General features: G+C 34.0%; 3 protein-coding genes across 3 annotated transcripts; 1 reads left to right on the top strand and 2 right to left on the bottom strand.

Moving 5' to 3' along the window:
• Nucleotides 1-751: 751 nt before the first annotated feature.
• On the top strand, nucleotides 752-11,018 carry LOC145583141 (7-hydroxymethyl chlorophyll a reductase, chloroplastic-like). Its single transcript, XM_081640303.1, has 19 exons — nucleotides 752-902; nucleotides 989-1,097; nucleotides 2,063-2,147; nucleotides 4,866-4,977; nucleotides 5,566-5,650; nucleotides 5,738-5,779; nucleotides 6,436-6,514; nucleotides 6,993-7,044; nucleotides 7,132-7,194; nucleotides 8,138-8,235; nucleotides 8,467-8,502; nucleotides 8,596-8,657; nucleotides 8,755-8,782; nucleotides 9,012-9,091; nucleotides 9,677-9,746; nucleotides 9,840-9,897; nucleotides 10,353-10,417; nucleotides 10,494-10,588; nucleotides 10,665-11,018. Exons 1-19 carry the CDS (start codon nucleotides 833-835, stop codon nucleotides 10,762-10,764), a joined length of 1,389 nt encoding a protein of 462 aa, XP_081496429.1. The 5' UTR covers nucleotides 752-832; the 3' UTR covers nucleotides 10,765-11,018.
• Nucleotides 11,019-16,473: 5,455 nt separating this feature from the next.
• Nucleotides 16,474-18,362, bottom strand: LOC145582205 (putative indole-3-pyruvate monooxygenase YUCCA5). Its single transcript, XM_081639207.1, has 3 exons — nucleotides 17,634-18,362; nucleotides 17,160-17,531; nucleotides 16,474-16,698 (listed from the first exon to the last, which is right to left on the bottom strand). The coding sequence occupies exons 1-3, from the start codon at nucleotides 18,333-18,335 to the stop codon at nucleotides 16,474-16,476; spliced, it is 1,299 nt and encodes a 432-aa protein (XP_081495333.1). The 5' UTR covers nucleotides 18,336-18,362.
• Nucleotides 18,363-25,067: 6,705 nt separating this feature from the next.
• LOC145581147 (uncharacterized) lies at nucleotides 25,068-27,157 on the bottom strand. The gene is made up of 5 exons (XM_081638209.1): nucleotides 26,682-27,157; nucleotides 26,220-26,544; nucleotides 26,085-26,177; nucleotides 26,016-26,031; nucleotides 25,068-25,912 (listed from the first exon to the last, which is right to left on the bottom strand). Exons 1-5 carry the CDS (start codon nucleotides 27,155-27,157, stop codon nucleotides 25,068-25,070), a joined length of 1,755 nt encoding a protein of 584 aa, XP_081494335.1.
• Between the last annotated feature and the right edge of the window lie 691 nt (nucleotides 27,158-27,848).

Raw genomic sequence — 27,848 nt, 5'->3', positions numbered from 1 at the left:
TGTTAGGATGTTATTTATTGCTTCCTAGTATCACGCTTAGGTTGCTTCCTATTTTCTTCTATCATGTTAGTATCATGTTAGGGCTAAAAGATTTGATCTTTAATGTTTAGTGACATGTTAGGATTTGTTATTAATCTTGTTAGTATCATGCCTAGGATCTTACTAATATTATTATGCTTTGTTGAGATTAAGTTTATGATGATGATGATTTGTTATTATTATGTTGCTTGATATATTATTATTGTTATTGCTTGATCACGCCCTCTCTTGCAGGTTTAACGGGATTTTTGTATTTGTAATTACGCTTAATAAGATAATTAATAATTTTGTTTAGGCTAATATGATTTTAATTCAAGTGATCGCCAATAATAGTTTTGTTTGTGCATTAATGTTCAATCAACATAGATTAAACATGTTTAGGGTTATTCTAATGATTGTATGTTAGTCAGAAAGCGCACGTGAATATGTGAAGAATAAAGTAGAGGCCTATTTAGGGCAGGTTCAATCTCTGTTAAGTTAGATATGTACCTTCATCCCCGAATATCCAGTCATGGTTCCAAACCACTATGAAGTTTGCGATCTCATGGATCGTGAAGGGGTGTAACCTTCACCATGTGAACGGTTTACAAGTTCCTAAAATTTGTTGGCGACTCTTTTACTCTAACTTACTTCCTTTTAAACGCCAATATAATTAAGTGTATGATCACAATTCCCTACAATGAGAATCCAAGACACAAGACACAACCATTTTAAAGTTTACATTGAATTGGAGATATTAACAAAAAAATTATAACAACCACAACCAGAAATTCACAACGCTAAGAGATTGATAATGTCGACCATGCTCATGTCTTCCTTCTCCTTCACTCCGTCCACTGTCTTCGCTTCTTCTTCATCTCCAGGTCCTCTCTCTTTTCTCATCCTTCTTCTTATCTTCCATGGCAGCAATTATCAATTATTAACACAATTAATTAATCAATTTCAACAGATAATTCCAAATCTCCAAATTCAAAATCCGTGAAACTCCGACCTGATTGGCGAGAAAAATCTCGCCCAATTCCTCCTGGTGGCACTTACCCTGCCAAAGATCACTGCAGGTTTCAGCTTTCTCTCTCCACTTCTCATATAATTTGTTGGAAATTACTGTATGTAGATGAATTTATTTATTTATTTTTTTTTTTATTATTAGAGGTGTCAAATCGGGTGTTTGGGATAAGGGCTGTTCACATTTATTTAATTGAGCTGAACTGATTGGAGCTAAAATGAACTGAGCTGAATAGAGCTAAAATGAATATCTGATGAGAGAGGAAATTAGAAGCTGAATTGAACTGAAGTGAACTTAAGCTGAAGTGAATAGGCCCTAAGTCCATGTGAATCATATCGTGTATGTTAGCTGTTTAATTTGTTCCAATTAACTTGGACCGTGTCAGTTTTTGACATTGTCCTCCAGGATTTACTCGTATGTATATTAGTCTTATGAATAACATTATCAAATTAGTTTAGTTTAGTGTTAATAATTTGAATATTAGTTGTTTTAATATGATAATAGTGATTGAGGGTTTGACACTGAAGGTAAAATGTGGACTATTCCATTATTTAATACTGAAGGATTTCATTGGTACTATGGTTTGTCTGTTACAGTAAATTAAATCACCAAAATTTCAGTTTAATCAGTGTAACTATAGTGGTAAAAGTGATTAAAGGGTTTAACCTTTAAGGAGAAATGCGGCCTATTATTTTGAAACCGAAGCAATGAAGGATTAATTGCGACTATTGTTAGTCTGTTACAATGGATTAAATCTCTCATTAACCTTTTGGAAATATAGTACTCCCTCTGTCCCTTAATACAAAACCTCTTTCTAGCATTTATTACTCACTGAGGGAGTAACGATATTTTATTAAATAAAGTCAGAGTGATTAAGGGTTTGACCCTAAAGGTTAAATGTGGCTTATTATGTTGAAACGGAATGAATTAATGTGACTGTTGTTCTGTTATAATTTTCAATTTTCAAGTCAAATTAAGTTATTGGGAAAAGTATGACGATTTTTTTAAATGGTGCAGTCGATGTGGACTTTGTGATACTTATTACATCGCTCATGTGAAGGAGGCATGTGCTTTCTTGGGAGATGGCATGTCTAGAATAGAAGTATGCTCCTTCTCTTCTTTATTTATTGTTAAACTCTGCAGTAGTTATTATTACCAAGTGGCTTTTTTTTGACAGGCTAAAATGTTACTTTGTTTACTGTTTCAATAATTTGTGTGCATGTGTTGTAAATTGATGCTTGGAATTGAATTAAATAGGACTTGAATTTGCCTCTCAAGCCTTAAGATTGCATATTTCTTTATTCTTCTTTTCTTGAATACATTGTATGATTTATGTAGAACCAATGTGTTGATCTTCCTCACATGGTTTATAATTACTAAACTAACGCATCATTTCGGTTTGGCTATATTGAAATGTATTTTCAACTGACGAAATTGGGGTGGTTTTAAAACCCTCGGTCATTTCAAAGCAAACGTTGCAACCTTATACCATCCTACATCCGTATTTCACTTAAAATTTACTTGCTATTCAGAGATATTGTATTTACTTGCTATTCAGAGATATAGTGAATGATTCTCCCATGTCTCTTCAATAATTGATGTGTGCCTCTAATAGTCTACTTTAACTACTATAATATAGTAGCATATAATTATTATAAAATCATATAAAGACTTTGAAATCGAATTTGTACTGCTACAACCTCAACAACACCACCTGTGATCAATGCATCTTCGTTTCCATGACACCGTGACTATCCCACAACAAAACCTTATATCAAAATCACGATTTCCCATACCCTAAATCAACTATTGATTTATTTTGGCAATTCGCTAACATTATCTACTTTCTCAAGTTTGTTACTTATTGCCCTTAACTCCATCATGTCTTTACCCTTCTCAAAAGTATGCATTTTGAAAATTAACCTAATTTATAAGCTATTAAATATTCACTTAAAATAATTTAGATTCAGCTGAAATGAATAATTTATGTTAAGTAAAAATAAGTTTAATTCAGCAAAATTAAGTTCAATTCATTAGAACTAAGTTTTAATCTGTAAATTTAGTAATCGTGAAGAACAAATTTAACAAAGAACCAGTAAAAATAAGTTTTAATAATTTAAAATAATTTGAAGTTCAGCAAAATTAATTTAATTTTATTTAAAATAGTTTTAGTTTAACCAAAATAAGGTGAAGAGAACAAGATGTTAATCCTTTGACATGGTATCAAGAAACAACATGACATGAAATTTATGAGTTCAAATCTCATCCACTTTCTATTTTAAAGTGATGTATTTATCGTTTGGCACAACATGATAGAATATAAAATCAATCTTGGTACTTTAACCTCTATCGTAGACTTTTGGTTGAATTGATCTTTTGACATTGCTTTTATTGAGAAGATAAAATTGGGATTGGTGTTCATGTTATGCTTTGTAGAGTGAAGTACAAGTCCCTAAGTAACCTTTTCTTTATCTTTGATATAGATGCAAGTGGACTTCACTCTGGTGAGAATATATAATGAAACCACTAGATTTTACTTTGTCTATATTGCACCTATAAATCAACCTTTTTTTAATTGTTTATTCCACGTACTACAAATTGGAAGTCATTTTAGCAATTTCGCACATGGTAAATTGGTGAAATATGTGTGAAGTAGCATTTAAATATTGCAATAAAATCATAACATGGTTTGTGTTGATATTTAATAATTATGTAGGGTGACTTATGTTTTGGATGAAAAGGAATCTAATGAAACTTTTATATTTTGAATCAGAGGCAGAATTTAGGTATTTGCTTCTATGTGTCCTTTTTCCTGCCCAAATAAGGGTGATAAGGGGTTTAGCAAAACTCAAACTTGGCTTCCAAAAACCTATACATAATCTCCTATTTGACCTCAAACTTGTCAATTTGGAAGCTTCGGTCTATGCTTGGTTTGTAACTCAACTCAAGCTTCTTGAGTCTTGTACTATTATATATAAGGGATAACCTATGTTGTTCAGACTCTTCATTATCTTAAGTACCTATGTTGGATCCTAGAGTTTCTGACTTGGGTTCTGGACACTTAAATAATTTGATACTTCCTTTTGGACAAACATTGTTACCCCTAACATAGGTTATGAATTACTCTTTTTAAAAAATTTAATTAAAAAATTAGCTTGGATTTCAGCTTGAACTAAGTCTTGCAAGTTGCATTTTGATTGTACTTTTACCTAGCCAAGCTTTAGTCCCTTCAGAGTAGGCTTGTTTCATTTTCACCCCTCCCAACTGCTTTAATCATGTCCCCATAGGTTTCCTAAATGGAAAAAGGAAATGAGAGCTCCCAATGATTGCCTAGTGGCATGTATGCATTGACTGATGAAAGTGTTCTCTCCAGCTTAAACTTTTGATCTAGCTTTTTACAAGTGACTTTTCTGAGTAAACTATAAGCTAGTCTTTTTATGCCATATAGAACTGAATTAGAATCTGAATGTTAACAGTATGAAAATGTTTGAGGTGTTCATGGATACTTGATTAATTAACCAGAGTTAAATCAGTAAAGTGGGCATATGGCAATTCTTGCCACATGTTCCTTTTGTCTTTGATGATTGGTCTGTTATCTTCATGCTTTCAGATTCTTGCTCTTGTACCTGGAGCAGAACTACATAAAAAGTTAGCTACATATTACTAGAGCGGACATTCTTTTACACTTTCTCAGGTCACTTCACAGTGACTGACATAGAATTCCATCATTTTGCCACAAAAGTCTTAGGCGTCTTCACATGCTCTGCTATGCTATACAAATCCATTCTGGTTAGCTAATTTACCTTCTTTCATTTCCTAGACTTTGGAGCCCTTGGTCCATGGGAGAGGCAGGAAAGAGGATTCACTTGATGAGACATATCTAGGAGTCTATGAGGATCTATTGTATGCTCGTAAAATAAAACCTGTTGAAGGTAACTATTATCTCTGAATGAAGCCATGGCTTTGCTGGACATTGAAGATTTAAATACTGATCAATGATGTATATATCTTGAGATGTTCTGACCATCTTGTCTTTTTCAATACGATTGAAGCTTGTTGTTCCTGTTCACTATATGTAAAGCTCAAAAGAATTATAATTTTTTTGTTCTTTACCAGAAAAGAAGAAATTGATATTGTAGCTCCCTTATACCTCAACAATTTTCCATTATGAAGTTTTATTGATCTAAAATAAAGTTATTAAATATGTATCAATTGATGGAAGTTGGTGATGAAGTTCATTTTGTGCTAGACTACTTCTCTGTTGTTTTGTTGAATTGGGAACAGCAACTCGTTGCTCAAATAAAATGTAGATATATAATCTTGTAACTAAAGTCTGTCCAGCTGTCCTCAATGTATTTACTTTCATTTTATTATTATTTTTGTGTGTTACTGTTTTTTTTTTTTTTGGTTGGTGGGGGGGGGGGGGGGGGGGGGAGGAGTTGGGATGGTTGTGGCTTATTTGCAATACAGAGACAGTAATCCTATTCTGATGGATTGGTGATTGATTTTGCTATTAACAGGAGCACAATGGACGGGTATAGTGACAACTATTGCTGTTGAAATGCTTAAAGCGGGCTTGGTTGAAGCAGTTATCTGCGTGCAGAGGTAAATGTGTAGTTTAATAGCAACTTGTGGTTATATATTGTTTTCATGATCACTAATACTCTAACTGTCCCATGTTTATCCTTGCAGTGATCCGGAGGATAGATTCAGTCCTAGGCCTGTATTAGCTAGGTATGTTTATTTAGTGCTATGCTAAAGATGATTTGCTGTGGAAATTTATTCTGCGTTGCTTATTAGGGCTTGCCAAACTGGATATCTTATACAGTTCGAAATTTCAAATATACAAATATTTTAGATCGAAAATTTATCCAGATATCAGATCAGAAGAACTCAATTAAGTGCCCCCCCTCTCCCATCGTTCTTGTTACTTGCTAAATTTCTAAGTTTTAATGTTTGTCAGGTGTAATGGATGCCAAAACAAAAGCAAAACTTGATTTACCTGAAAAAAACCAAGCTAAAGACATCAGTACAACAATTTATCAATATTGAAGGAGTTCTAAAAAATTAGCATATTATGGAGTATATAATAACGTCAATGAATTCAGCTGAGTGTGTAATGTATGAGGTTAGCAGTGAGGCATGGTGCTTGCAATGCAAGGCTTTTGCTTTTGCTATCTTATTTTAAAAATTGTTTTCAAACCATATCCGAATGTTTTCAAATGAAATCTGAATCCAATCCAACATTTTCAGATATAAAAATTGGATCAGACATCCTAAATTTCCGTTCGGATTTCTTAGCCCACCCCTAATGCTTATATTAGCTGTTTGCGTGTATTTTCACAACCTGAAGCAGGTTGTTGTTTATTTTTTTTCCTCCTGTTGAACAGGACACCGGATGAAGTAATTGCAGCGAAAGGTGTTAAGCCAACTTTGTCTCCAAATCTTGACACACTTGCCCTGGTTGAGGTGCCTGATAAATTTTTAATAGCTTTAGCAAATTATTTTTTTTTCCTTGATTACCCCAAGTTCTTCAAGTACAATATATTATGGAGATGTTTGCCTTTAAGCAAAATGCAAAACCTGCATTGTGTTGAGAAATATATTGATGTGTACTAACTTTTGATATATAAGTAATCCCTTTTAGACTTAGCTAAATACAAAAAAGGACTAAACAAGGCATAAGTATGTATGGAACTATGAATACAATTTTGTTGTTATCTATTGTTGTAGATATTACTCATATCTTATCATAGGATTCGTAATATAATGCTCCACTGTAATTTAGTATGGAATCGTGCTTGTACATCTCATATTTGTGTAATGACAACTGGGAAAATCACTTTGAAATAGAGGGAGTAGTGTTCTAATGTTATTCTAATATAAATAAGAAAATAGGAATTCTTTCATGCCCAGAATTTATCTAGTAATGTTTTGGATCTGACAGGCAGCTGGTGTAAAGCGTCTTCTCTTCTGTGGTGTTGGCTGTCAAGTGCAAGGTGTGTTCTCCTCCAGAACTTGGCAAGTTGTATCTTCATATGATTTCTCATGACTTAGGACTGATATGCAGGATAACTTAACTGCAGCACTGAGATCGGTGGAAAAATATTTGAATTTGGAAAAACTGTATGTTCTTGGCACCAATTGCGGTGAGTTTATGTCTGGAATTTTTTGGGATGGATTTATTTTTACTTTTTATTATCTTTTATATTTTTGTATTATATGGAAGGGGGTTGAATTAGTATGCTTGGGGCTTTTACTTAACCTCTGTTAGAAAATCTGTGTTCTGTTGTCATCTACATTCTAGCAGTAGCTTTATGTTTTAGGATATGCTCTCTTCCTATGTTGCTCGTACTTGGGTACCCATGTCTGACACAAGTATGTGTCCAAGTGCCCGTCTCGGCTTAGGGTTGAAGTGTCCTATCCATGTCTACGTATTGATTGTCCAACAGACCAACACAGCTACTTGATATAAAATCTTTAGTCTGTGTAACATTAGCTCTCATATCTTTAGGAACTTAATTATTTATTGTTAAAGTCAAACCAGATTCGACCTGACCAAAGAGATTCAAACCTCTTTTTTCCATTCATTAAGTATCTTTAATTCCATAATAGTGTATGATAATTAGAATTTGGAAAATACACATTGAGGTAGATCTAACAAGATCCCATTCGATGATTTTTTTTTACTTCCTATTAACATGAATTTGTGGCCAAAGTTCCGTCAAAGTAGGAGATAATATTAGACAAGTGTAGACTAGAAAAGTTCATATCAATCCAAACCATACCTTAAAAAATCTAGTCCAAAACACTATTCCAGGTGAAGAGAACATAATGTTAGATGTTTTAATTGTTATATCATCTGAGATGCTGATCAATCCATTGTTGGCCTCATAATTTCTGTACGTGGTGCCACTACATGAAACTTTGAGCAGCACATGCTTTTTGGCTTTTCATTAGATTAGATTGATGTCGTTGTTGTTCTTTCTAAAATGATCAGGAGCTCTGTGAGCGAAGGTCACACTAAGTGTCCTTATTTGAAAATTGTGGGCAGATAGGTAATCTATGTTTTTCACCTTCTCTTGTCAACAGTGGACAATGGAACACGAGACGGACTGGACAAGTTTTTAAAAGCTGCAAGCAGCGATCCAGACACAGTGCTTCATTATGAATTCATGCAAGATTACAAGGTTCTAATATTTTCTTTAATTTCTTTGCCGAATTGTTGTGAATTTCCATGTTCATGTGCTGCTGCTGACCTTATAATGTGCTCATTCACATTTCTTGACAAAGGTTCAGTGGCCCTCATTTTCTTGCTGGGTATTCTAACTTTGTTTAAGTTTCTTGCTGAAGATAGATTGAGCAGATATAATTAGCTACTAGTATCCTATATTAATTCAATCTTTCATTGATTGTCCTAGGTCCATTTGAAGCATTTGGATGGCCATATTGAAGAAGTAAGATGAAAATTTTGAACTTTCCATCAGCATCATGAGTGATCATCTTGGTTTATGCACTACCTATAGATTCTAATCTTCTATATCAAACAGGTCCCATACTTCTGTCTACCAGCCAATGATTTGGTTGATGTCATTGCCCCATCCTGCTATAGGTATTGGTTGCATGGCTAGTCTGCTATAAACTATGCAGTGTATGCTATCAAAATTTCTTCCATCCAATCATTCTGATATGTGACTGTCTTTTTGCAGTTGTTTTGACTACACAAATGCATTGGCGGTGAGTATCTATTTGTCTAAGAGATGTTGTGCTATCTTTCTCAACATAATCACGTTAGTTTTTGTGCATATGACTTATACTTGTTTTGTAATTTTCTATATTTACTTTTTTCTTTTTAACTGGGTATGGTTATGAATTTATGATTAATCAGAATATCTTTATTTCTTTATAAATGATTCTTTCAAGCTTGTATCTTATATCGATATTTGAAATTTTCATGTGGTATTAGGATTTGGTAGTAGGATATATGGGAGTTCCAAAGTATTCTGGTACCAGCATGACACAACATCCACAGTATGTCACTGTTAGGTGAGTGAAGTTTCCTCCTCAATTGTGTCTCAGATATCGTAGATTACATAGTTTAAATACCCGTGGACCCCCCTTCCCCCTACCCTACAGAAATAGGGTTGGAACTAGCTACATTCAATGAGGTTTAAGTAAACCCTCCAAAAGTTGGTTAGTAAGGAAACTTAACGCAGTAAACTTTATCAAATATAAAGAAACTAAGCATGCTTAACGCAGTGGCAGTGGGTGTGTAGACTTTACCAGTTGAATGCTTATTTACAATGGTTTCGAAAGGAAGGAAAACATCCTTCCTAGTTTAATGTTAATAAAGCTAAGCATTTTCATGTGTATACTTTTATTTCTATTTAAGTTTAGTAAGTAATGTTAGTATTTTCCAATATTACCGTCCCACATTTTACACATTATTTCCTTTAGAAACCTCACCAGTCACCACACTCCCCAACCCACCTTTCTTAATTGTCCTTTCAATTCATGCATGCTTACAAGGCGTGTTTTCTTCTGCAATTGTGGTTTGTGATAAATAGTCTCTGATATAAAAGCAACAAAATTAAATCTTTTTTTCCTTATATCTATTGCCATTTATTACAGGAATGAACGTGGTAGGGAGATGTTGAGCCTCATTAAAAACCTTGTAGAAATTACTCCCACTATGAGCAGTGTACATTCCAAACTATCTTCAAGCTGTTTTAGAGCATCATTTGTTTTGTAAATTTCTTAACTACTGGGTTTTTGTGCTGATTCTGGTGTTCAGGGAAATAGGCGTCCATTTGTAGTGGAGACTGTTAAAGCAGATGATGATGCTAAATTTGGTATGTATTACTCCCTCCGTCCCTTATTTAGATTCCTACTTCTCTCTATTATGTGAGGAATAAATGCTAGAAATAGGAATCTAATTAAGGGACGGAGGGAGTATATGGTTTTGAGCTATGAGATTCCTACTTCTCTCTATTTTGTAAAATTGGAATATTTAATATAATATTACGTCTTCAAAACAAAAATCTAATGCTTTTTCAGAATTCTGATGAATCAAGTAAATAGAATAGGATGAAAGACCACCTTCCCTCACCCCCCCTCCCCCCCCCCCCCCCCCCCCCCTCTCTTTTTTTTATATATCTTTTGGAGAATAATGGTGTTTCTGGGGATCAAATGGCTTAGAGGGAATTTAGGCTTTTTGATTTAGAAGTTCTTACAGCTTAATTGCATCTCCTTGTGCAGTAGCTTTGAAGTTGATTGACTCTTGCTAATTTTGCTCGTTTTTTTGCAGGCATGGGACCTTCTCAGCCTGCTCCTAAATTTATTGGAAATCTGATTGCAGCTGTCCTCAACTTTGTAAGTATCTTTGATGGAAAACTTTACGGTTACAGGTACTAGCAATGGCCCATTTTTCACAAATTTCTTTATCCAGATTGGGCCAAAGGGTTTGGAGTTTGCCCGTTATTCACTTGATTATCATACCATTCGGAACTATCTGCATGTAAATCGTGCCTGGGGGAAGGAGAGGTGAGTATTTAATATATAATCCTAATTCTTTAGGGATTATCATACACATGGTACTAAAAATATGCACTGAAACCAGGGCCACTATGCATGTACCTTCATACGCAAGGAAACTTGTTGAGATGTACAATAACACTGGTGAAATTGACAAGATGATTTCCAGATCAAGGAGCGGATAATATATTATTGGATAGAAAAATTATGCTTATCCAGAGGTTTAGCATGTGAGTTCGTTAATCTAGGTCAGTTAATCCAATGTGTAGCATGAAACATTCTTCTGGAAAAGTATTTTTCCTGTTTTGGCCTAGTTATGCAGCTGTACTACCTTTTTTATTGGTAACGTGTACATAGAAAGGCTTATCTTCTAAAAGCGCATTATGCTATCACATTTTCTCTTTTTCATATCCTCTCATAAATTCCTGATTTGTGTCTATGTCCTGTTTGAACCTGTTTTTCTGTGTATTCTTTGTTATGATCCATAGTTTTAAGTGCTCTGAATCTGCAATTGAAAATAGTTTCACTGTAAATGTTCTCCGCATATAAATTCTAATTTTTTTGTACAGAATGCTAAGATACAAGTGTGGATGTAATTGACAGTTTTATGTCATCATATGCTGGTAGCGATTGTTTAGTTGTGTTAAGAGGTGAAGCCACGGGTGGGGGGTCTTTGATTTATTAACTCGACCTCTAGAGAATTTTGTATATATATCATTTTAGTCAACTATTTTATATTGGGTTGCAGTTGCTTCAGTGGTACTATTTTTTAGAATTGAAGCTTCAATCTCCTAGATCCTAGGTTCAAATCTCCTTAGCATCAATATGGCCAATTTTATTTTTATTTTTATTTATTTATTTATTAATTAATTTATTTATTTTTATTTTTAATTTCCCCTCTTAGGGCTTGGTGGCTCCAAAAAGCTATGTAGTTAACAAAATTGATTACTTGTTGATATTGTTATTTTTTCCTATGCTACCATTCTACTCATTTGATTACTTACTGATAATTACTAAACTACACACTTCACATTGTATGTTATTTAATTTGTATAATTATCTTTCTTAATAACTAGGTTATCACGTCTTTTATGGCTAGCAACACAAGAAAATATGAATTGAGATAATATCGTAGACTATAAACGTACTTGTACAAATATGTATTTTTTTTTTTTCTAATTAATATTAATACTGCTATTAAAGATCACAAAGTATGATTGATAATACTCAATTGCTTTTACATTTATATTTTATTAATTAAAGTATCAACTGGCCCCTAGGATTTGTTTTATTAATCCTGGCTTTGCCCTCTGTGATAAATTGTTTATGTTATTGCTGTTGCTTAATGCTTTGATACAAAAGAATTTATACGCAAAGCTACAAGCTATGTGAAAAGGCAGACTAAAGAATACTAATAGGCTAAAGCATATAAACAGACTAAAAGCATATAAACAGATTACAGAATACAAACCAATAGAGAACATTAAGAGCTGGGCCTATCTAGTTACCAACAATAAGAGACTTGCCCATACAACTCCATTGATGTGCTAAGGCGTATGTGCCTGCCATTGATGTGCTATATGACTAAAGAAGAAACCTTTCAGTATGAAGGAAACACCATCTAGATGAAACACTTTGATTTCCCATTGTGGCATCATTATTCGTGCATGCAGATTGGAAACAGACGTTTCAAAAGCTACCTTACAAGGGATTTATGATGTTATTCAAGCTACTCTTACCAATACTCACCATCCCTCTTTTCATCAATAGCAACATTGTCCTTTGACTGTTAGAATGCTAGCTCTAGTTCTGGGCATCCCCTGCTGTCAAAAACATGGGAATAAGAGTTTCAGTCTCATATTCCCATTGCAGAGTCTCATTTTAGTCAAATGAGCATTTATTGACATTACATATTCCATTTCCAACCCTAAATGCTTCAAAACAGACCGTTTTTACAGTTCAGTTCTCTACATGCCTATGTCTCTATAATCAGAAGAGATTTTGCATTACCTGGCTTCAAGTTTGTCTCTAATATTTTTGAAGAATCGGAGCTGAGTTCAGTTGGGGTGAGGCCGAGGAGATGGGATGTACAGTATGGTTGGTCCACTTCTTAGATGAATGGTTGGGAATGCATGAAGGGGAAAAAACTGGGAGGTTGAGATTTTGTTGTTTTGCTAGCTTAGGTGTCAAATCCTGTAATTAGGAAATAGAGGAAAAGAATTGAAGAATTTCTAATACACTGTTGAGAGAGAAGTATCATGTGCTAATGTTCTACCAAGCTTCAGCATGAAATTTGATAGATTTTAGAGGATTGCTTTTTAAGGTGGCAGAGTTCGTAGAACTGTATGGCATATTTAGTTGTTCTTAATCAGTGATTTGTTGTTTGGATGTACAATTTGATATTTAAGACAAATTCAATTTGTTTTACAATAATACTTCCTCTTTTTTTTTTTTTTTTTTTTTTTTTTTTTTTTTTTTTTTTTTTTTTTTTTAAATCGTAACGTTAGAGATTTCACGCATGGCAGTACACATTTTTTTTTTTAATTTAAATATTTTAAGTTTTATTGAAGTAAAAGTTATAAAAAAATTGATATTATGAAAGCATATTTTGGGACGAATATAACAAGCTCCCACATGACTATATCTTTTCCAATGTAATCACAAAAGGCAATCAAGTGAGTGTGTATGAATAGTATAAAACTTTAAATGCTGTGATGTAAAATAAATAAACTGAGGAATTATAACAATTTGAAAAGTACCCTAGTGTCAAAAATCCCAAAATCAAATTTGTAGTTATCGGCTATACTCCAACATCTTTTCAGCAGCAGATGTTGAACCGAATGCCAGTGTACCTTGGACCTTAACCAAAAAGACTAGTTAGAGACTTCATTATTGAACAAAATAGGAAGTAGTGTTTGCCAACTTTTGATGTAGGAGATTGAACTATTCAGCATTTGTATATTTCTGGTTTTGGTAGGATTTGTTCCTTATGCAATCCATTGAACTTATCAATGCTCATTGCTCAAATGTTGTCAATTTTTCTTGTGCATGCTATGACATTTGGATAGACTTGCTTAGCTAGTAGACTCTCTTATGTTGTACTGAAGACTTAGGTAAAAACCTTTTTTCCAGCCACTCTCTCCTCTAGAGTCCAGGCCCTCCTCACAGAAGGCGATTTGTTTGTTGAATCAATCATTAAGCTTATTGATTATCTAATGCTATTAGCTTAGCCAGTGTTCCTAGCCATATGTTCTCGTTCATAACAATATCTTAAATTTAGAATCCTATCATTTCGTAAGAATTATTAAACCTCGTCGAGAAAGAGTTGGTTAAGAAGAATTGATTGTCAAAGATTGCCTTTTGTCCTTTCCTGATATATACATATAACCTGCAGCTGAAAGCACTAGATGACATTAGAGATAGAAGATTCAAAGTTTATAATTCAGCATTTATTTTTATGACAAAGTTTTTAATGTGTCGTGGTAAAAGGATTGTGAAGGGAGACATGGAGTGAACTCTTCTGCAAATTTGAGTCAAACAGCATGGGTCTCATGTGGGTTCTTTTATTTCTACACTGCCCTTTTTTAAAATTAATTTATTCATTTTTATTTTCTGTCTTCTGTTGTTTCTTCTTCTTCTTTGTTTACCATTTTTTGTAATCATTTAAAGTAAAGTCTGTACAATAAAGAAGAATAATTTTGATTGTATTATATTTGTTGGCTGACGGTTAAACTGATTTTAGGAGTATTTATTATACTGTTATTGGCGTTTTCTGGGAATATGGGACAAAACATGGAATTTTCTGTTTTCAGAAGTGAGGAATTGTGGATGAGGAGTGACGTCGGTTAAAAGATCTTAGTGGCTGATGTATTTACACCATTCACTGGAGGTTTGAGAAGCTTCTGTTGGTCTGTTGACTGATAAACTGTGAGCTTTAGGTTAGAAAACCAGAGTATGAAGTCGGTGCTTGTTTTATCTGTACTCGGCTACTTGTGTTAGACACGAGTCAGTGTCCAAGTGTTAGACTAGGCTATTTTATGATAATGATTTGGGTCTATATTGAATTGTCAATTATCCTTTCCCATGTCATAGTATCAAAGATCTGTTATAAATAATTGAGGTGAAATAAAGGTTTTAACGTTAGTCCATACTCAAATTTATTGTTGTTGGGCAACTTGATTGGTAAAAATTGTTTGGGGTTGCTTAAATTTTCTTTTGAAAATCCTTGTACATTAATCAATTTACCATGGAGCTTCCTAATTAAAATGGTCTTATTTCCCTGGTGTTAACTGATCAAGGTAGCCTCAGGAGTTTGTGTATTGACGATACAAATGACTCTGTTTGCTGTTATTGTGGAGTCTATGACAAATGCATTAATCTAATTATGCTACGTAATTTAATTAGTCAGTTTCTAGAATAGTTTAAAGGTGCATCTGATAAGCGCTCCTACTACTGAAGTCATATACGGAGTATAACTTCTAGATTGAGAGATTTTGCTGTGAGCCTGAGTGCGAGCATGGAAAGGGGATGATTTTCATTCTTTAGTCGACAACTACTTCAGGATGGGGTGGAATCCGTGTACATCAGTTTTAATCCTATAGGAAATTTTACAACTGAAATGATTTAACACCCAGAATGATATATATATGGCCTTTAGAAATTTATACCCCATACCTTGAGTTTAAATTCTATCTGCATTTATTTACCTGTGTACTGACTTCCTCATAAACACGAAATTGATGATTTTTCTTGTTTCGGTCGACTATAGGGAGGTGAAAAACATTCTATTTTTAGAGACAGGTGGGGAATGGAATGCATAAAATGTAAATAGCAGGTGGGAACTCTGAATCAGCTGCATCACTTTCTGACATTGGGAAATTTTCTGCACTTGGGACTGTCCATAGATGAATGTCAAAAAACTTTGGTGGGCTCTGTAGCATGTGATATGCAACATCAGAGACATGACTACCCTAGTGTTTGCTTGGTTTCCACCTTAAGATCACTATCAAGCTTGAACTGACAGTCTTTCTAAGGCACTGAATAACCATGGGTCTTACTGAACGAAACGGGCCGGCCCCCCTTCTGTTCTGGTATTGCCCATCTTTAGTTGCATTCCTGTCCAAGCTGTTCATATCTATCTTTGAAGCTTCTACCCACTTATGCACTGTAAACTTTTAGTGTTTTATTCTTTTTCGTCTGGTTAAGAAGATAAGTTGCTCGATAATAGTAATGTCTGGTTTGGAGCTTAGTTAAGTGATATGCTGCCATTCAGGTCATTTTCAGGTCAGTTGGAGTCAAGATAGTATGTCCAGGCTAGTATGATAATCAAATAATCACTAATCATTGTTGGTAACATGAGTTTTCAATTTGAGTCATTATCGTTGTTACATGTAATTTTGGTTACAATTTAGTTTAACATTGATAATCGAGTTCGGTCAATCATGTCAAGTCAGTTCTATTAGTCTGAATGTCTGATACTGTCAAAGTCTGATCATCAAGAATCTGTAGAAATAAAGTTCTCCAATAAATATATGTATAAGAGGCAATTATAAATTTGATTATATTTTTTTTCATTGTTACACCAAGGCATTTCACACAGTAAAGAGAAGAAAATAAAAATAAAAAAGTAAAAAGCCTCATCTTCCTCTATACAAAAAGGTGCCCCTAATATTTAGAGACTGGGATCTTTTAAGGAAGAGGGCTGCTTTGTGAGCTTTGTGTTCCTAATTAAATAAAATGTCTATGCAACCTGATTTGTGTAGTTTTATCAGAACTGAACAACTGCCTAAATCAGACAAAAATCCACAAAAAAGAAGTAAAAAAAAAAAAGAATTTGAAGTTATCTGAACAATGTTTAGTTTCGCGAGTTTTAGTTGTATTTGTTGCTGTTTATCTTAAAACTGCGAAATACACCGCCTATGACAAGCAGCAGGAGGCTTCTTTTGCTTGGTTTCTTCTTTCCAGATTTTTCCAATGTCTTCTGCTACTCTGATGGCATCTTCTGATGCACCGGATAATCCTCGTTTTGTGAACCCGGCTGCGTATAATCCGGCATTTCCCTTCCAGCCATTGGGGAATGGCGCTTTCGGGAATCCATTTTTGGTAAAGAAATCACTTTCCTAAAGAAGCAAGAATGAAAAAAGAAATCAGTTGACAATTCTTCAGAAAAATGCTGTAATAACTTCTGTAAAGTCAAACCAGACAAGACTCCAACATCCTACGGTTGGGGTGCTTAAGTTACATGGCTAAGGTCATTATTTAAATGTTTGACAAAACCACCATTAATTTTATTCCCTTGATTTTAAGATCCAAACTGGCAGTCATTTTTATATCATTTTTATTTTTTCATTGAAACTCAGATCTACTAGTTAAAAAATAAGAATTTATTTTTATGAAAGACAAAATGTAAGTGCAAAAAAGAAAAGGAAAATATAGCAGCCTCTGTTTTTATCCTATGATAACTAACAGTTTAAAGAAAGAAAAAAAATCCAAGAAAATCTCAGTTTTCTGAACTGTCAAATAAATACCATACATGAAAATATCTTATAAAAAAATGACTAGTATGAATTTTGATCCTCACCTTTAGCCATAGGGGAACGTTGCTGCGGTACCCAGTAGCGAGGATAACGGAATCGATCTCACGAATCTCTCCATCGACAAAGGCCACTTTACCTCTGGCAAATCTCTTGATACCAGGAACAACCTTAATCTGTCCTGATCTGATTTTACCAAATGTACCAAGGTCCAACACTGGGGTCTTTCCTTCTGTTTGTTTGAGCTCCATTGGACCAACTTCCGGCCTTTTTAGACCGTATTTGTCTGTGTTTCCGAGCAATAAACTTGCTAGAAACAGCAGTATCTTATCAACTGTACGCAGTGAAAACCACCTCAACAGTGTCATTGCCAACTCGAATGTTGATTTCCCTAGCACATCCTTAGGCAGTACATGAACCTGTTAAAATTCAAAACAAATTTACTTGGTCAGTTAAAGCCTAACACATATTTTTCTAAAAAATTCATAGTTTTTTTTTTTTTTTAAAGTTTATGTTCTTACCGAGCTACGAACACATAGTAAGGGTTGAACATCATGGTTACAAAGATCAAGAGAAACTTCCATGCCTGAGTTTCCACACCCTACAACCATAACTTTTTTGCCGCGGTATTGTTCACCAGATTTGTACTCACATGCATGGATAATATCACCACCAAATTCATGGAACCCAAAAAACTTAGGCACAACCTTCTCAGCATTTTCGCCGGTGGCAACCACAATCCACCGGCATATATACTCAACCTCGCGCTTGTTGGTGCAGTTATCAGCACCCAAAGCGGTCTTAATCCTCCAAAGACCACATGTTTCATCATACTCAGCAGACTGCACTGACTCATTGAACTGAGGCTGTATGTCAAATTTCTTAGCGTAAGACTCAAGGTAGTTTATGAATTGGTCTTTTGAAGGGTACTCAGGGTAGTTATCAGGGAAAGGGAAATTAGGAAGTTGACAGAATTGCTTAGGAAGGTGAAGCTTAAGGCGGTTATAGGTACGTGTTTGCCATAGTGAAGCAATGCAGTTGGCTCGCTCAAGCACGATAAAGGGGACGCCTTGTTCCTTAAGCCCTGCAGCCACAGCTAACCCTGAAGGGCCAGCACCAACTACCACCGGCCCATTCACCCACACACAACGCTTAGCGAAGAATTCTTCGTGGTTGGCCGAGGTGGTTTTGGCTATGAAAGCGGCATTGCTTACCGGATTCATAATGGTAATATAATTAGTAGAGTTGAAGTATTAGTTAGGTTGTTTGTATATCAAAGGTGTTCAAAGGACTAAAGGAGATGTATTAGCAATAATAAGAGGAGAGAGAAAGCGCGAATGAGTTTTAGAGAGAGAAAGAGAGGGAGAGAGATGGTTAATTGCTTGGTTGGAGAAATGGGTGTAGTGAGAATGGGGGAGGTGTTAAGAGGGGTTTAAATAAGGGGAAGATTGCCTTAAGAGATGCATGAGACTAGCATGTGAATTAACTTCTCATAGAAGAGCTCAAAGAATTTTATTAAACATTTAATAATTCAAAAAATATTCTTGTATTCATAATATTATACCATAATATTATACAATGTATGTTTAGAAATTCTTCTATTCAAGTTGTTTAGATGTATTATTGTCGTATACAAATAAGTATTGTATCTGAATTTTATTTCATATATTTATATATTTATATATATAATATTAATATATAAAAATGTATAATTAACATTATATACTTGTTGTTGCATTATGATTTTATAGCACCTGCCATTAGAAGGTGCTTTTAATCATTCTTTGATTCACTTTAATCATTTCATTATCATTGCCACTGGCTCCACCAAATCCTGTATTTTCTCTTTTTAAAGAAATTTTTAATAAAGTAACTTTTAAAATGTCTTCTCAAAGGTTACGTTGTTACTTTTGTGGGATTTTATGAAAGATGATTAGTAGAAATAGCAAACAATAATTTTGGTAAATGTTATGCATCAAGATAGTTTATTACATGGTTATTTAGGTAAAATGAACATTAAGCTTGAAGCCCGAGCTCGATTGTAAGCCGAGCAACCACTAGCTTATGTTCAACTCGACTTATGAAAATGAACTTTAATTTTGAAGCTTGAGCTCGATTGCAATTGTTGCAAGCCGAGCAATCACTAGCTTATGTTCAACTCATTAACTAATTAACATCCTTAATTGTGATCTCCATAACCTGATACTTACCAAGACTTTTTGACTATTTTCATAAAAACTTTTGAAATTAAGGTTACGTCATAAATCAAAAGGTCTTATGTTGAAGAAAAAAATGAAAAGGCTAGCCAAACCTTTTAAGTTATATTCCCCTTGTAGAATCTATGTAAGTTCTTCACAATGGTGTGTAGGTGTTAGAATTTAATAGGAATACATTAGATAAGATGAATGACCTATCTAAACCCGACTCCTCATCACAAGACCATCTATACAACTATAATGATTGTATAACCATAAGCAATGATATTTAGGTCGCATATCTCCTCACCTTAGATCCTTGTGGTCTATAGATCAAATCTCATGAGAATAATTTGATAGATTTCTTTTATCCCCTCAAACTGGATTCCCTTATAAAACTTAAATACATGAATAAATCACCGCTTTTGAAATTCTTTTTAACATGAAGTAAGCTTATGTGGCACTTCTAATTAAAAAGAAGATTACACAACAACTTCTCTGTATGCCAAGACTTAAATCATCCTTGATCAACTAAAACATAGTATATTATAGTAGTATACTTGTGCACCCAAGTTTAGAAACTACTAATAATATAAAAATTAAATGTTGCTTTGCTTGGATATTACGTGAATAAGACTTTACATTATCTCCTGTAAAATGCTAATTTAGAGATTCTAATTATGCTAATTAAGGTTTGTTGTTACATCCTGGTAGTGATAATGGTCGCATATAGAGGAATTAGTTTGCTAAGTCGAAGGCAAAGACTGAAATTTTAGTGGTTTTTAATTGAGATCTAAGGTGGACAACCGTATTACAGATGAACGTGTTAAGCTACAATTAATGTTCATGTCTCTTTTACATCCCTCTTTTTATTTTTATTTTTTTTATTTTATTATATATATATATATCTTTTGGAAGATCTATAACTTAATATATAGTACTACTATATGTATAGCTAGCTTTGTTTCTTTATCATCTTTGTTTGAGAAATCTACTCCGAGGTCGAATAACGTAGTTGATAAATTCTTTAATTCAACTTTATGGCGAAATAAATGTAATATTTTAAAATAAAATCATATTTAATAGCAAAATATATTGTATAAGTTTATCTCTCATTAAAACAAATTTTATTTATTACATGACATTTTTTTTTTTTGAATAAATTTATCACATGACATTTTTATAAATAAATTTACTTTTTCATTAAATTGGGTGCATAGTTAATAGTTACTTGATAATGTAGTTGATTTATTTAAATAAATCTAGGTTTCTCAATAGTGTTAGATTATTTGAGTGTAATAAATTTTTTTTTCCCCCTCGGTTCTTTTTACAAGAAATAAAAAATAAAAAGAGAGAATTTGCTGAGAATAAAGGTTTTTTTTTTTTTTTTTTTTTTTTTTTTTTTTTTTTTTTTTTTTTGTAGAAAAGAAATTATATTTAGACATGTGAGTGTGTTATTCAATATTTAGTATACTCATATGATAGGGTGATGGAAGTGAAAAGATATACTCCATCTGTCCCCGAAAGAAGGACCCTTTTGGGTTGATTTCACGGTAATTAAGGAACTTAAATAAAAAGAAATAAAAAAAATATTGGAAAGATAAATTTACATGGGGTTTTTAAAAAAGTAGAGAGATAAAATATTAAAAATATATGAAAAATAAAATTTTATATGGGAAAGTTAATTTTGCACAAATATTGTTGTAAATTGGTGGGTATTTTAATGCGAATGGGTCGATCATTTTAGGACTAAAATTAGGCCAAAAGGGTCGAAGAGTTGGGGACGGAGGGAGTATTTTTCATTTTATTTCAATAAAGAGAAAATCAATAAACAACACATTCAAACGAGAAAAGAAAATAAGGATCAAATTATCTTCAATATCTATACATTCTTAGACATGCCAAATATAACATCTCATGTAAAATTGTCAATCAATACAATAGTTTAGTTAGAATTGTTCCCCAAAAAAAGAAAAAAAAAAAAAAAAAAAGGTTCAGTTAGAAAAAAATATTTTCCTATAATCTTTTCTACAATATCCATACAAAACTTCTTATTCCTTAAACTTGAAAATTCATTCACTTAACATGTGTGATATAAATTTCTATATTAATCTCTTTCTCTTTCTCTCTCACTCTCAATCGCTTCATATTTGATTTTATGTAATTCGTCTTACTAACTATAATGAATTCATTCATCATTCTACTTACCCACTCTCGATTATAAAATCTACACCCCTTTAATGTACGTGTTTAAACGTAAATAAAAGAAAAAAGAGGACGTATGACTTAACGAGAGCAAGACTAGTGTTAAATTGTTGCTCCTTATACGGAGTAACTCCCTAGAAATTGCTTAAACTACAAGAAAAGTAAAAAAGTTAAAGGGAATGTTACTAATATATGCTTATTACCGATGAATGCATGGTTTTTGTGCTATTAACATATCATTTCATTTGGCTTCGTTTCATGCTAGGCGGCTGCTCATCCCAATGGTTGCAAATTTTCATATAGCCGCTTTATTTGGCTGTTAACTATTTTTCTACGAGCTGAGTATCTCTTCTCTCATAATTTGGTATGGATATCTACGCCTACTAGGCTACTAGTTTATTACCATCTAAATGTCGTGATTTGAACCTATAATCTTCTTATTACACTGGCTTTAAAACCATGTTAAATGATCAATTTAATAAAAAGGTAATCATATATGTAGCTCTTAGGGCTGAAAAAAAAAACATTAAATGCACTCTTGAAAATGGAATAGAATTAGGAAATCCATGTGTTCTAAAAATATTGCACCGTTTCTTTCAATCTAATTCATTATGAGTTATACCTAGTGGGTTGGTTGGTTATTTTTTTTTTTTTTTTTTGGTAAGATGAAGAGTGTATCGAGCCAAAACCCCTCATGGATCAACCTGACTCGAGTTAGCGGGCTAGACAATTTGAGAGAGTGGGAGAAGGTAAAAGAATTTCACTCCCCAAATTGAACTAATGGGGGATTGAACCTCCAACATCATGGTTGGAAGGTAATCTCTTTTTCACTAGACCAAACTTAACTTGGTATATTTAATGGTTGGCAATTAATCATTATACAAGTGTATAATTATACGAAATGTTACATTCATAACACAAATCGAATAATCTTGTAGGAACAAACTACAAGTTATGATAAGGCAATCTTGTAAAGAAATCCGAGAGAGAATTAGAGCAAAATTCATCCTTGGTTAAACATAAGGCTTCATATGAGTGTTGGGCAAGAGGATACCATAGCAATCGGGCCTAAGTGAGCCTCCCGCGAAATGGCACAAGCTGAAACGCGCTTTTCTAACTGGCCGCCTTAATTTCAATAAAATACTACACAAGTTACGTTACAAATAATTATGAAGCTCACATTCCCGTGTCGCGCATGGTTTTTCTAATATTATACTAATGAATTATAATGTTAATTCAACAATAATTTACTATAAACCAAATTAAATTTGTAAGTGAAGCGCAATAAATTGTTTTTAATACTTATATCATAAACATTAAGGGTAACTATTGCATTAGGCCGACTTTATAAAAAGGAAAAATGCACTTTAGTAATTCTAACTATGGGCGATTTACAACTAATAATTCCAAATAAGGTTTATTATTTAGTAATTCCAATTATGGGGTCAGTTTGCCTCCAATTGTACCGATCGGTCAACGACGAGTCAATGACTGACCTTGACACGTGTCAACACGTAATTGGTCCAATAAAAAAACCCAAAATCCAAGCCTTTTAGCCACCTTAACCCCTATCGCGTTCCAAACGCTAATCTCCACCGGAAATCGGCCGACTACCCCCCCTAACCACCAAAACCAACCGCCCGACCCTCTACCACCCATTTAACCCACCCCGACCTCTGAAACCACCAAGCCATCCCACCCTGACCCTAAAAGCCACCAACCTAACCTATTCTGACCCTCGAAACTAGACCCTCTACTTTAATCTGCTGCCTAAACCGCACCTCCTCCCTTCCTCTACTGCTGAAATGACCGATTTCGAGAGTGGGAAAAAAGGAGGGGGCAATTTTGTGGCGGAGGAAGGGAGATGGGTTCATTGTTTCAAAGGTCGTCGATTGGTGTGGGTTTCTTTGGGGGTCACAGTAGGCTAAATAGGTGGTTTAAGGGGTCGCGCCGGGTCAGATAGGTAGTAGAGGATTGGCCGGCCCCTATCGGAGGTTAAAGGGGGGTGGTCGGCCGATTTCCGGCAAGGTTAGGGGGTCGAGTTAGGGTTTGACGGTGGGAGTTAGGTGGCTGGGATTTTTGTTTTTTAAATATTTTTTTTATGTTTTCATTTTTTTTTATACTTTTTATTTTTGAACCAATCATGTGTTGACACGTGGTTGTAAAAACCCAAAAAATATATATATATATATATAGCAGGTTGTCGGTCATTGGGACCATTGGAGGCAAATTGACCCCGTACTTGGGATTATCAGAATATAAATGTTAGTTGGGATTATTAAAGTGTATTTTTCCTTATTAAAAAATATGAAAGAAGTTTATGAACTACAAGGTTTTATTTAGTAGAAGAAAAATTTAAGGTAAAACCCGTGCAATATAGACATATATACATCCATTCTTAAATTATTATTTTGGTTCACACACTTTGAAAGACACAATATTTTATTGACTAGTAGTTAAGAACTGGGTTAAATCGCGTGCAATGCAGGGCTATTAAATATTTTTGACAATAACATTATAATATTTGTATAAATATAATGACTTGAGTATAAAAAAAAATATTGAGTATATTAAAATATATTTATAAATATACAAGAGAATATATTTAAATTACATGTTATAGTTATAATGGACCGTGTAATATTTTAGGAAAATAAAATAATATAGAAATCTTGAGTAATAATATTATTCTAAATATATTACCTTATTTGTGTTCATTTATTTTTAAAACACCTACTCGTAATTAGGGGTGGCAATTCGGGTCAGTGGGTCGGGTTCGGGTCAGATTTCGGGTCAATTTCTGGTTGTGCTTAGAAACTATCAAAAATAGTTTAAAACTTAATATTATTACGATATATGAAATTTTGGTCAAATCGGGTCGAATTCAGGTTGTTCGGGTTCGAGTTCGGGTTTCTCTCAGTAATTTCGGGTCGGGTTCGGGTCAGGTCAGGGATTGTCAGCCCTACTCGTAATATACATATATAGAAATTTTATCAAATAATTATGTTTTCCTCATAGAGTATGTATGGAAAACAATGTATCTGTCAAAATACAAGGAAAATATTTTAAGTGATAAAAAAAATTGAGGAAGTCCCACTTTATTATTTCCTTAATAAAAAAAAATTCATTTATTAAATGACAGATATAATAAATCAACAATATTTCCTAGTCATCGTTGTGTATTTGTAAATAAATCAACTATTGTAGGGCTCATTATCTAGTCATCATGACATGCATATTTGTAAATAAATCAACTATTGTGGGGTTCATATTAATAAAAAGTTTTTGGTTAATTTATAGTTTTTCCATTTGATAAACATATATATTTTGTTTACTAAGGAGATAAACTTGCATATTCTCAAAAAAATTAATGAAGATTTGACAACAAAAAAACAAGAAAGGGAAGAAAAAAATGCTTGGATAATTTTTTGGCAATTAAATTTTTTTTTATTAATTACTAGAGGGAAAAGAACAGTTTAAGGAACAACCAACACACCCAAAAAACTGACTACAAAGTCAGAACAACCAAAACAAACAAAACAGAACAAAAAGAAATCAACTATCTAACAAGAATTTCCTCTGAGCTTCACTGGATTTGCAAGCCACTTTGAAACTGATCTCTTTGAACAGAAGAGTAGCAGATAGAGCTTTGCGACCTTGATTGAAGATCTGATCATTCCTGTGTAACCATATAGCATACAGACATTCAGCAAAGTACATCAAGAACAGTTGATGCTTAACAGTCTTCCTCTTAGCACTTTTCACAGCCCATTCCAGCTCACTAGAGAAAGTACTAGGAGCTCTATCAAAATTCAAAAGCTGAAGAACCATAGTCCAAATTTGAGCAGAGAAACTACACTGGAAGAACATATGCTTAATTGACTCAGGCATTGTGTTACAAAGACAGCAGCTCATGTTTGTCACAATACCCCAAGCAGCTAATCTGTCTCTAGATGGGAGTTTGTTATTGATAGCTAGCCAAGTAGTGAATAACCTTCTAGGAGAAGCCTGATTTCGGCATAAAACTTTATTCCAAGGTACTTTCTCAAAGTCCCCCTGCAAATACTTATACATCTCTTTAATAGAAAACAATCCATTTTTCATAAATTTATCCCATGCACCAGCAGAAACAATGATTTGAGAACAAGCAAAGATTTTCCTTAGAGCCCAAGAGCTATTAGCAGGACACCTAACAGTGAGAATATCATTGTTCTTCATATAGTAAGCATTAATCCATCTTACCCAAAGCTTGTCTTTTTTGCAAGCAAGAACCCATAAGAGCTTACAAATTGCAGCTTTGTTCCAGCTAATCATATCTTTGATGTTCCAGCCACCAGCCACCCTAGGGAGACAAAGAGTATTCCAGGCAACACGAGCTTTTTTTGAAGATTCAATACTGCCTGTCCAAAGGAACAATATGCAGAATCTCTGAATTTCCTTAATAGCTTTCTTGGGGATAATAAAAATCTGGCACCAATATGACTGCAAGCTTAATAAAATCACCTTGACCAACTGAAGCCTGCCAGTATAAGAGAGATTCTTTAAGGTTCAGCCTTTAGCCCTAGCAATTACCCTGTCTATGAGAGGTTTACAGTCAGCATAGGAGAGCTTGGTAGTAGCCAGGGGCACTCCCAGGTATCTAAAAGGAAAGGTCCTAGCTGGAATCTGCAATTTTGAAATGATTTGCTGCTAATCATCCCAACTAACTCCACCAATGTAAATATTGCTCTTCTCAAGGTTGGCTTCTAATCTAGAGGCACAAGAAAATTTCTGAAAAGCTTGAAAGAGCATAGTAACAGAAACAATATCAACCTTATAGAACAATAAAAGATCATCTGCAAACATGATGTGAGTGATATTCAATTTTTCACATTTTGGATGGAAATTAATGTTTGAGTCAGTTTTCAAATGGTCCATATGTCTGGACAAGTATTCCATGCCTATGGCAAAAAGAAAGGGAGAAAGAGGATTTCCTTGCCTCAAACCTTTCTTGGCAGGAAAAAGAGGGCTAGGTTTCCCATTAACAAGGATACTGTAAGAGACAGAAGTTAAGAAAGCAAAGATTCACTCTAAGAATTTATCTGGAAGCCAAGATCCTGCATAACACTCCTCAAAAAGCTCCATTCAATGGAATCATAAGCCTTTTTGAGATCAACCTTTATCATGCACCTAGGAGAAATATTCTTTCTTGTATAGCCCTTGATGAGCTCTGTTGCCAAAAGAATATTATCAGATATATGTCTTCCAGGGATAAACCCAGCCTGACAGTCATCAACCACAGATCCCACCACTGACTGAAGCCTGGCAGTCAAGATCTTAGCAATAATATTATAGATCACATAACAACAAGCAATTGGTCTAAAGTCCTTAACTTTTGTAGGATTAGGAACTTTAGGAATCAAGGTAACAACAGTACAGTTAGCTTGCTTAAGGAGCTGTTTCTTGTCAAAGAATTCCTTAACAGCCAAGCAGATGTCTTGCTTCAAAGTAACCCAAGCTTGTTTGAAGAAAACAGAATTCAGTCCATCAATTCCAGGAGCTTTCCTATCATCAATCCCCTTCAGAGCAGTTTCAATTTCCAAATTAGTAACAGGTTGGAAAAGAAAATCTCTTTGACTAATAGTCAATCTAGGACCAGTTCTCATTATAGGGATATCAATTGCAGGAAGTTGAGTAGCACATGATCCCAGCAAGCCACCATAGAAACTAAGAATCTCACTCTAAATATCATCATGTTTAGTCAGTTTCTCATTTTGATCATTATAAAGAATGGAGATTCTATTAAGTCTATGTCTCTCTTTGACAGAAGAGTAAAAGAAGTGATGATTAGAATCCCCAATATGAAGCCATTGAACTCTTGATTTTTGCCTTAGAGCAGTCTCTTCAATCTTTAGCCACTTCTTAAGAATAGCCACATTGGTTCTCTCCTGTTGGAGCAGGTCAGGATCATAATAAGAATTCTGCAAATGAGTTTGAATAGCATCCAAGTCTGCTCGAGCAATATCAATTTTCTCTAATATGCCCTGGAATTCCTCCTTATGCAGGCCCTTAAGCTTCCCTTTGATCATCTTCAGCCTTGACCAAATAGAAAACATAGCAGAGCCAGCAACCTCATTACTCCAGCACTCATTAACAATAGGAAGAAAATCTTTATGATCAGCAAGATAGTCAAAGAATTTGAAGGGTTTTCCACCTCCAGAAGAAATGCTTGGATAATTTTCAACAAGGTAATTATATGTGTCACTCCTAGTTTTGCTTTTAGTATATAGTTATTGATTTATTGTCTATGTTCATTTATTTTTAAAAAACATACTTGTAATATAAATATATCAAATT

Source organism: Chenopodium album, chromosome 15 (assembly GCF_948465745.1).
Source record: "Chenopodium album chromosome 15, dcCheAlbu1.1, whole genome shotgun sequence".
NCBI lineage: Eukaryota > Viridiplantae > Streptophyta > Magnoliopsida > Caryophyllales > Amaranthaceae > Chenopodium > Chenopodium album.
Note: the sequence above shows the minus strand (reverse complement) of the source record. Positions and strands in the feature narration are given on the sequence as shown.

Bases quoted from the DNA above. Each gene is read 5' to 3' on its own strand.
- LOC145583141 (XM_081640303.1), top strand. From the start codon at position 833: ATGTCGACCATGCTCATGTCTTCCTTCTCCTTCACTCCGTCCACTGTC. The intron at 5,651-5,737 runs GTAAATGTGTAG...TTATCCTTGCAG, and splicing joins GCAGTTATCTGCGTGCAGAG to TGATCCGGAGGATAGATTCA. The intron at 10,418-10,493 runs GTAAGTATCTTT...TTCTTTATCCAG, and splicing joins TTGCAGCTGTCCTCAACTTT to ATTGGGCCAAAGGGTTTGGA.
- LOC145582205 (XM_081639207.1), bottom strand. From the start codon at position 18,335: ATGAATCCGGTAAGCAATGCCGCTTTCATAGCCAAAACCACCTCGGCC. The intron at 17,532-17,633 runs GTAAGAACATAA...GAATTTTAACAG, and splicing joins TACTATGTGTTCGTAGCTCG to GTTCATGTACTGCCTAAGGA. The intron at 16,699-17,159 runs GTGAGGATCAAA...TTGCTTCTTTAG, and splicing joins ACGTTCCCCTATGGCTAAAG to GAAAGTGATTTCTTTACCAA.
- LOC145581147 (XM_081638209.1), bottom strand. From the start codon at position 27,157: ATGAGAACTGGTCCTAGATTGACTATTAGTCAAAGAGATTTTCTTTTC. The intron at 26,545-26,681 runs GTGCATGATAAA...TGTCTCTTACAG, and splicing joins AGAAAGAATATTTCTCCTAG to TATCCTTGTTAATGGGAAAC. The intron at 26,178-26,219 runs GTTAGTTGGGAT...TCAAAATTGCAG, and splicing joins GCAATATTTACATTGGTGGA to ATTCCAGCTAGGACCTTTCC.